This window comes from Tauraco erythrolophus, chromosome 6, assembly GCF_009769465.1.
Source record: "Tauraco erythrolophus isolate bTauEry1 chromosome 6, bTauEry1.pri, whole genome shotgun sequence".
Classification (NCBI taxonomy): domain Eukaryota; kingdom Metazoa; phylum Chordata; class Aves; order Musophagiformes; family Musophagidae; genus Tauraco; species Tauraco erythrolophus.
In genome coordinates this window covers 47,866,713-47,876,280 of record NC_141470.1, presented here as the reverse complement: position 1 = coordinate 47,876,280, position 9,568 = coordinate 47,866,713, and the positions used below count along the sequence as shown (strand labels likewise).

The 9,568-nt window shown below is 48.3% G+C and overlaps 1 protein-coding gene across 5 annotated transcripts in view; it reads left to right on the top strand.

Annotated features, from left to right (window-relative positions):
- Positions 1–1,452: 1,452 nt before the first annotated feature.
- ANGEL1 (angel homolog 1) overlaps positions 1,453–9,568 on the top strand; it is a 20,345-nt gene continuing 12,229 nt past the window's right edge. The window contains exons 1-9 of one of the 5 annotated variants that reach the window (XM_086614133.1): positions 1,453–1,482; positions 3,329–3,928; positions 4,412–4,638; positions 5,233–5,302; positions 5,716–6,149; positions 6,841–6,967; positions 7,830–7,940; positions 8,725–8,794; positions 9,230–9,393. In XM_086614133.1, coding sequence (XP_086470259.1) covers positions 3,562–3,928; positions 4,412–4,638; positions 5,233–5,302; positions 5,716–6,149; positions 6,841–6,967; positions 7,830–7,940; positions 8,725–8,794; positions 9,230–9,393 — 1,570 coding nt within the window. In that variant the 5' untranslated portion in view covers positions 1,453–1,482; positions 3,329–3,561. Of the gene's footprint in view, positions 1,483–1,609; positions 1,674–1,980; positions 2,059–3,328; positions 3,929–4,411; positions 4,639–5,232; positions 5,303–5,697; positions 6,150–6,840; positions 6,968–7,829; positions 7,941–8,586; positions 8,795–9,229; positions 9,394–9,568 lie in introns of those variants that run through there. The other 4 variants (XM_086614128.1, XM_086614129.1, XM_086614132.1 and 1 more) reach the window with 4 other exon arrangements.

Below are 9,568 nucleotides of genomic sequence, written 5' to 3'. Positions count from 1 at the left end.
GTTGTCAGCTTTGATTTTATTGCCAAAGTTTGTAAATATTTTTTCTAGCATAGGCCAAACAACTGTGGCTGTCCAGATACTTGCTTGTTTGTGGCAAAGGCTAACATTCTTCTCTGATTTCAGTCTGATTATCCTGATGTGGGTTGGGTCTGAAGATACTTTCTTAGATCTTTCCTTTTAAAGAACAGTTTTGTTTTAAATGGCTCAGTCATCAGCCCTTAACACTGCAGATCCTTCCTCTGGAGAACACTGTCAATTTTCAGATTAGAAAACAATGATGGTTTCCAGAGGTTTGCTTACTGAAGCAGCAGATGGGAGACCACAGTCCAGTTCTGTGCTTTGCCAGAGACATCTGAGGGATCTGAGACAGGTCACCGCGTCTATGGTCTGTGGTGTTTTACAGCTGGGGATTTGAAAATGAGACTGGTGGGCTTATTATGGGATTATTATTCATATATATTGTAACATCAGCTCACATCCTAGCTGTGGACGGCCGTTGTGCTAATCACCATACACAGATAGGGTAAGAGGGACCTCGTCCCTCAAAAAAGCGTTTTGTCTAAGTGTAACCCGTGAGACAGCATCTGGTCACCATGAAGGGAGCAGTTTGGCAGCACCCGCCAGCACAAAAAGCAGGGGGATGACATGAGTCTTGACTTCACTGCAAGTGTCCTTCTTAAAGAGAGTTTGGAGGCAGGCTACCAAGATCACACATTAGAAGTGTGTGTTTGCTGTAAAAAGCCATAGTGGTGCTCAGTTCGATCTGTTTGCCTTTAGATGTTGTACACATTCAAAGTTGGAACGAAGCAAAACATTAAAAACCTGGAGTTCAACCAGGACTTCTCTTTTCGAATGAAACTGTCTGGTTTCAACACGTGACAGGTCTCAACTTGCAAAGTACTCACGGCGAAGTGAGAGGGGGTGATTTTACAGAGCTGTGATGACCTGTGATCAGCACGCCAAGGAAGACCACACCCTCGCCCACCCCAATGGCGTTTGTCCCCATAGAGGTTGACCTCTGCCAAACCCTGACTATCATGATCTGTGTTTGCAAAGCCTGTATGATTACTGTCTAGAGCAAATGGGGATTTATTTGCTCAGTGGCTTTCCAGGGGGAAAAAATCTTGGAAATTTTCCTTTCTGTTTGCATTTCCGGAGAATGGTCGGTGAAAACTTTCGTTAGAAAACACAAAGTTCAGGGTGGTGGGCCCAGAAAGCTGCCGTCAGCCAGCTGAGGGACACAACTCCAGACCCCCTGAACACACCCGTACTGCCTGGGGGCCGTGCCCCAGCCGCGCTCCTGCCCGACACGGGCGGGCGCGGCCCCACCCCGGCCGGGGCCGCCCAGCTGGGGCCGTCCCAGCCGCCGGCCGCGGCCTGCCGGAGGCGGGGGGCCTCGGAGCAGCGCAGGAGGAGGGCCGGGCCCGGGGCGGCCTCCAGCCCCTGCGGCGCGGCGGCCCGGCGCGGAGCCCGCCCGGCGCGGTGAGTGCCTGCGCGGCGCCGGGGCTCAGGCCGAGGCCGCGCCGTGAGGCCGTTGCCGAGGCGGGGCCTGCGCGTCGCGTCGCGTTGCGTCGCTGCGGGCGGCGGAGGCCGGGCCGCGCCGGGCGGTATGATCGGCACCGTGCTCTGCTACGTGCTGCTGCCGGCGGCGCGGCTCCTCCGGGCCCTCCGAGGTAACCCGGCCCCGGGCGGGCGGCGGCGGGGGCCGGGGAAGCCGTGTGGGCACGGAGGGGCGGGGGTGGGTGCCCCTCGCCTCTCCGCGCCCCGGCCTGAGGGGATGCGGCCGGAGGGGCCTCGGCGGCTGGGAGCCAGGGTCGTCCCTGGCAGGTGGGGGCCCGGAGCTGCTGCCCGCGGCGGCGCGGGCACTGGCTGGGCCGGAGCTGCCCGCCGCGGGGCGACGCGGCGGGCTGGGCTTTCGGAGGGAGCAGTTGCCGACTGTTGTGCAGCGGTAGCAGGTTTTAATCTACGTGGAGGCCCGAGTCTTCTGTCCTGGACCTGCGCTCCAGGTCTGGGGAGCTCCTGGGAGGTGGGCTGTTCTGAGGTCCGTGACTCCCAAAGGTGACTCATGGGTGGTCTCTTGCTTGGCGCGCATCAGTATTTCACTTAGTTTTCTAGGTCTTCCTGCGACTTCGCAGTCCCTGGTGACTGCACTGATGGAAAGCCACCCTCCTGCCCGAACCTGTCCCCAGGCCTGTAGCAGCCACTGGCACACTGTGGTCATAGTGAGCAGCTGGCTGACTCCTCTCAAATTCTGCTCTTGTCCTGTAGTAACAGGCTCTTGGAATATCTGTGCCTGGCTAGTGGTGTGTGAAAATATTACCTTGGTGCACTGGTGTTTCTGACGCTCATGAACTTGATTACAAAACTAAAGAGAGCAGTATGATTCTTAAAGCTCCATTTCAGACACCTACAGAAAGCTTTGATGTGAAAGATACAGTAAAAGCGTACATGGGTGTTGCTGTCTCCTGTATGGCTGACTGACTGTCACAGGGATACAGCAGAGAAAAAGTGATTTGTAGACAACAGAAATTTCTAGTAGGAACTAGTGTTTGTGCAGAATTCATAGGAAAATGCTGTTATCTCTTATGTAGGTACAAGTGAAAAGAGTCCCCTGTCTTCTTCTGCTTTACCCCACCTACATTAGTATTTTCAAGTGTTACATTAACAGCAGGGTATTTTTAATTTTTTACCACATATGTCAGTCATCAGGTGATCTGTAATTCTTAGCAGGGCTTCTTCTGTGCATATATTCTTTCTAATAAGGCTTCTGACTGTGTGTGTTGGTCCCTCTATGTCTTTATTTTTAATCTCTTAATAACAGCAGTTTTTCTTCTACAGTACATTCCTGTGATATGTTTGATCCTCTTAACTGAGCACTGCTTTCTTAATCCCTGGAAAGAAACTTGCTCCAAGTGGTCATCTACAAGAGCTTGGCTTCTTAGCCCATGCATGCTATCAGCTAACTTCTACAGACTCTGCCTTTACATGTGTTGTTAGCGCTGACAGTTTCCACAAGGTGTTTCAGTTTGGCTGCGGCACTGCATAAATGAGAATTGTGTTCCCTAGAGTTGGTGAAGCCATTGCCATCCTGTACAGTTTCAGTGACTTTGACTAACATAACTAGAACTGAACTGTGGCCTAGTCTTCAGGAAGAGGCAGAGCAGGTTATTTGGACTGTAACTGTTTTTCTTCAGAGAAGTAATTTTGATTGCTATACTGTATGGTTGTATTGCACAGAGTTACAGCAAAGGCATAGGAAAAAGAAAAGAGTGAGTGAGAAAAGATTTCCATCTGTCTTATGTTGGTTTTGTTTGTTTTTAAATGGCAGATGCTTTCTTTACCTGTCGAAAGAATGTGCTTCTGGCGAAGAGCACGTCCACCCAGATAGAAGGTGTCTTTGCTTCGACCAGAGGAAGATCGGTCCCAGAAGAGCAAGAAGCCCTTCTCCAGCAGTGGCTGGAGGAAGGAGCAGGGAGTTTGCCAGCCAGTGAGAGTGCTCTAGCAGTGGGGAAAGTATCGGTTACGCTCACTAGTGACTGGTTAGAAGGTTCAGAGCTATTGATGACTAGCCTCAGTGATCTGAATTCAGCTCCAGAAGTCACCTGGTGTGCTGGTCAGCAGCTCACAGACCTGCACACCTTGGCTTCTTCAGAACGACAAGATCATGCGGTGACTGAACTGGCAAAATTACCAGCAGAGGAAGCAGTGGCTGTAGCAGGCAGTGCCCCTTGGGCAGCTGTGGTGCCACAGACGGATCACCAGATAGCTGGCTGCGCCACTATTGATGTAGACGTGCAGAATGAAGACCCAGCTGTGCTGGCCTGGAGTTTAGCACGTGATGCAGAGACAGTGCTAACAGAGCCCCCAGCCTGGCCCATACAGGATGCAGTACAATTTTGTCCTCTCCCGGCAGAGGTACCCTACCATGGTCAGTAGTAACAGCTCTGAGTCTAATGTTTGGTTTGGGATTTGCATGTGTAGTGAATGTGGTCAGGTTATTGTGTCTGGGCTTCCTGTCAGTAAGACATTGATTGTATCTGTCCATGCAGAATAGACAGGATCTGCTAGTGAAAACTATAAAGTGAGTTTTTGCTGAGGGAGGGCTGGCCATTTGTTCATTTCCCCTGAACTGTTGCCAATTGCTGGCTTTATAATATAAAAAGCACCCAAAAGCTAGTTGAGTGTTTCAGTATGCTTGACTCTGGTCTTCTGTTATGCCATCCCCATTGACACCTATCCAAAGGCATCCAGAAAGAGCACCTGTAAACCAGAGTGGGTGAGGGTTTGCTCAGAGGCTAGGACACCCTAGCTTAGAGAATGAGAATGGCTATTTTCTGGGTCCTAGGGGAACAAAAGTATCAGCAGGGTACCCAGTGTGGCTGTAACTTGGCTTTTTGTCTCTTGCATATAGAGATTTTATGGAGAGACTGGGAGGATCTTTCTGTGGAGTCCTGTGTGCTAGAGCAGGTCTCGGAAAAGACTTCTCTCTTCGAGTTTCGAGTCATGTCTTACAACATCCTTGCCCAGGACCTGGTGGAGCAGGGCCTTGATCTCTATCTACACTGTCATCCAGACATCCTGAACTGGAACTACCGCTGTCCAAACCTTTTGCAGGAGATCCAGCATTGGGATCCTGATGTGAGTATGACTGGCCTCTTCCCGCATCAGTGTCACCAGAATTTGAATTCCTTGTTTGATCTAACAGCGTTTAGAGGAAAAAAAAGAAAAGGGGAAGATACTACCTGCTTGGTAATTGAACACTGATTCCTCTGAGAGTCTTCAAGGCCTTGTTCATGTTTTCTTTTCATGTCTATCTTGCTTTGATTGTGCTATTGTAGAAACCAGTCATACTTTGGTAGCAGAGCTTAACTTTTTTAAACAGCAGAAGTAGAGGAAGAAGAGATAATGTGTGTTTGGAGAGGAAAGGACCGGGTTTATAAGGCAGCACAGGAAGGGAAGCCTGCATAGAAGAGTACTTCAAGACTTTCTCTATTCCTTGAGTCCTCTTTGTGTGATAAACAATCTTCTGCCTCCTCACTGAAAAGCTGAATAAGCTAATGTGACCCAGAAAGTTACTGCTCTCTGTCTAGAAAGTACAGGACAGAGTTGCAGTGATGACCTTTCTGGTTGCGGGGTTGGTATGTGAGTGCACCTTTCCGCTTTCCTCCTTCCTCAAAACAAGATAACTAGCAAATACTGGTGGCGTGAGTGAGGTCTCTGCCTTCCTTCCAGGTTCTGTGTCTCCAGGAGGTGCAAGAGAACCATTACTGGGAGCAGCTGGAACCAATGTTCAAGGAGATGGGTATGTCGAGCTTCTGTGTGTCTGTACCTCCAACTCATGGGACTCGCCAAGCAGTGTTTCCTGCTTAGCATCTTCCAAGCACTGGGTCTTGAGAGAGCTCTTCTTGTTTGTCAGGTGGCTGCTACCCTGCTTCCGAACTGTCTGCCTAGACCTTTACCCTTTCTTTTGTAATTGATTGTTCTCTGAGTTGACGGATCGAATCACAAAACTGAGAGGGTTCTAGAAGGACAAGGAGAGAGAAAATACCCTTAATGATAAACTGTGATTATTGGAGCAGAATTGGGTATAATGCTGCACCCAAATGTAGTAGGAACCTCTTCTGCTACACAGACTTTCTGAATTCTCCAACTGGTGGGAGGAGCCTGAGGTAAGTGGCTGGATAAACGTTTTAATAGGTGATGGTTTCTTTTCAGGCTTTGCTTGCTGCTATAAACGGAGAACCGGGACAAAGACAGATGGCTGTGCAGTGTGCTATAAGCACAGCAGGTTCCAGTTGATCAGCCTCAGCCCCATAGAATACTTCCGGCCTGGACTGGACATCCTCAATCGGGATAACGTGGGCTTGGTGCTGCTGCTGCAGCCTCTGCTCCCAGAGGGCCTAGATCTGAAGGCAGTCAGTCCTTTGTGTGTGGCCAACACTCACATGTTGTTCAATCCCCGACGGGGAGATATCAAACTGGCCCAGATGGCCTTGCTCCTAGCAGAGATCGACAAGGTTGCAAAAACTAATGAAGGCAGCTACTATCCTGTCATCTTGTGTGGAGATCTGAACTCTGTACCGGATTCTCCACTCTACAAATTCATCCGGAACGGTGAACTTTCCTACCATGGGATGCCAGCCTGGAAGGTAGGTGCCAGCCAGAACTGGGATTGGATAGCTCTTTATTGTATGCTGCTAGGGAAAAGCATGGCTGTGTTCTTTCTTTTGTGAGGAAATAGTCCCAACATTGAATTTAGTTATTCAGCAGTCTTTCCTGATGCCTCCAGCACTGCTGGGGAAAGAAGTGAACAAATGTGTCCATGTTGTTTCCACCACTGCTCTTTTGGATTCTCTTGAGGCAGACCAGTGATAATAGACCACTTAACTTCAGGTCTTGGTTCTCCTTTGCTGTGGGATTTTTGTGCCTGGGTAACTGGAGATGTAGGGGAGTACAACTCCACCAAGACTTACTGAAATTTTGTGTGGCTGTTTGATCTGAAAACAGTTTGAAATGAGCATCTATGTGAGAGTCTCTTGTGGTTACCTGTTACTGGGTATCCATGATCAAATACATCACTGGCTTTCAAGCTAAATCATCTTTTCAGTAACAGATGCCTGCAAAGTATCTTGTCAGGTGACTTTTAGCTAATTGTATGTCTCTCACAGCTGAAGGTTTATTATATCTGCACCATATTCTGAATAGCTTAGTTCATGCCATTCTATGAGGACATTCTCCAGTCTAGCTCTGGCAAGTGCATATGTGTGCGTTGTCTATAGCTTGCAAAAGTTACGCTCTGCGTTGCTGATATTTCTTCTCCTGTTTCTGGCCTCCTTGCAGGTGTCTGGTCAGGAAGACTTTTCCCAACAGTTGTATTCACGGAAACTGCTGGCCCCACTGTGGCCGAGCTCACTGGGTGTAACGGACAACTGCCAATATATCACCCTGTGCCAGCCAAAGAAGCTGGGTAAGCTGCAGTGTGCACTGAGAATGTGAGTTTGCTGAGGATGGACAGTCGTGAGCCTTGCTGTCTCTGAGTAGGTTGGGCATGTGTTGCTTGAGGCAAAGATTTTCTTCTTCTATTAATTTCCTTGGTGTATGAATTAGATTTAATTTTTCTGGAGTCTGTTGCTGTAGCCCAATTTCTGCCATTTTCTTTCTCTAGTCAGGAGCTGAATGTTCCCCTACCAGTAACCATTGCTCTACATACCGCTTTCATATTCCCAGACTTAACGCTTTTGTGCAGTAGTAAACCATGTTCAGCTGCCACAGCTTTCAGCTGCAGGTGTTTGTGGGAGTGGTTTTGGGCAATATGTCCGCATCACTATTAGGAAATCATTCTTAAGACCCCAGTTACAATCATGACTGTTCTCTACTGTCCTTAGAGAGGACTAAAAAAAAAAGGAGCCCACACTAAATAGCTTTTGTTGGAGTCTTGAGTATAGAACTTGTATTTAACCTGATCTCTAGAATTGTTTTTTCTTTTGCAGCAGACATTTCCTTGAGCTGCACACTAACTGATCTGCCTAAAAGTCCTTTGAACTTGTGGTGTCTCAGGGAGGACATTCTTAATTTGTTTCATCAGGGTGCTGACCATGACTGTTGCATTAGCTAAAGGGGTAGCAATAACTGCTCTGTTCTTCTACGTTTATGCATTTGTTCTGTTCTACGTTTAGGTTATTAAGTGATTCCCATTCTCATGGTATCAGAGTGCTTGGGCATAAAAACCTCTCTCAAACTAAAGAGGTCTAAAGAGTATGTGGATATTCCCTATAGATGTGACTTTGCTGCAGTTATTTTCTTCTTTTAACTTGTATTTTTCTCTGCAGACAGACGTAAGTACAGCCGGGACTTCCTGCTGCAGTTCCGTTTTTGCGATGTTGCCTGTGAACGACCACCGCAGCTGGTCCTCTTGGAAGGTGTGACAGATGCTAAACCAGGTACTAATGGGAGGTTTTTCAGCTTGCGACTCTTCTAGCTCGATTTTGATGAAAACGTGAGGTGGAGGTAATGCCTGATGAGAAAAGGGGAAGGCAGAAGGGTGCCTTCTGTGGCTATGTGATTACTAATGGATTCCATGAGAGCTCAGAGAAGTACTATCTTACCACCCTCATATCCACTGACTGTTCCTTGAGATGCCCCGAGGTTCAGCCTCGTTTGGAGGCCGTCTCATAGAAAGTAAAAAAAAAAAAAAAATCTCTATGTATTTTGCTTTTTCTGCTTCAAGATGCTTGGCGGGGAGAACAAACCTGAAGACTGTTGTCACAATGGCCACAACATAGATGTCTGTGGATGCTGGTACCCAGTAGAAACTGCCTCACCTCTGGGCCTTGTGGCATGACTGATTCTGCCCTCTCCATTTCTGTTCTGCCTTTCTAGTCATCTGTTGAGTAAGCTGTAGGCTAAGGCAAACGAACTTTCTTTTGAGAGCAAATGTTGAAGTACCTTGAGCTTTGATAATACTAAATGCTTTAAGGACAAGTCCTTAGCAGTATAGCTTATGCCTTCTCAGTTTGCAGTGGTCTGCTCTTAGGATGTTCCTGTTAGTCTTAGAGCTGGAGTTTTCTTTGAATATTTTTCTTTAAGGTGCCTGTGACCGGAAGCTATCTGCTGTTCTTGGGCAAAAGGTTCATTTGGTCTCAGGAGAAGCTTCTCAGACTTGGGATGAGCAGCCTGTGCCAGGATCTATGTAGGTCTGGCTGGAATCTCTTTGCTCCTTTGCAGACCGCCCTGCACACTGGCCCAAGCCTGCTGCCATAGTGAAAGACCCTGATCCCCAGCCATTCATCCCAAGGTAATTTGGAGCACCTTCAATGACCCCGCTTTTCAAGCCTGGTCTTGTTTTCCTGAGCACTGAAAATCTGGCTGAAGTAAAGACTGAAATAAATGTAGGGGCAGAAGAGAGTAAGGAGGGCTACCTGGAAGAGCCAGATCTACCTGAGATTGCCCCAGTAGCTGGGCGCTGTTCTGTCAGCATTGTGTTGGTGTGGTCAGGAATGAAGGGCGTAGACAGGACTGGGTATTGGAGACAAAGGAAGTTCATAGGACGCTTTGTCTTTGGTTTAAGTGGAGTGAATAATTCTGAAACACCGTTTTTTAGGTGTTCACAAAATAGAAATAGTTTGGACAGTTGCATCAGCAAGGGAACATCCAACTTCAGCTGTGACTACAGTACTGAACACTGCATCATCCTCTTTCCTTCCTTTGTAAACTGGCTGTTCATGTGCAGGTCTTCAGGTGTTATCCAGCATGGCCTCAACCTGACCTCTGTCTACAGCCACTTCCTGCCACAGAGGGGACGCCCCGAGGTCACAACAATGCCCATGGGGCTTGGAGCTACCGTCGATTATATCTTCTACTCGGCAGAGCCTGTGAAAAATGGGAACAGGGGGGGTGAGTGTGGCAGTGTGAGGCTTGTCCTTGTGACATAAGGAGAGGGCTGTGAGGTATGCCAGAGTACAGCTCGGTGTTGGGCAGTGCATTTTATTAAGCCGGGGTGAATCTACAGGATGTGACTTTGACTGAAATGATGCACAAAGTGGGAGCAATGTTTGCTCAGGTATCATGA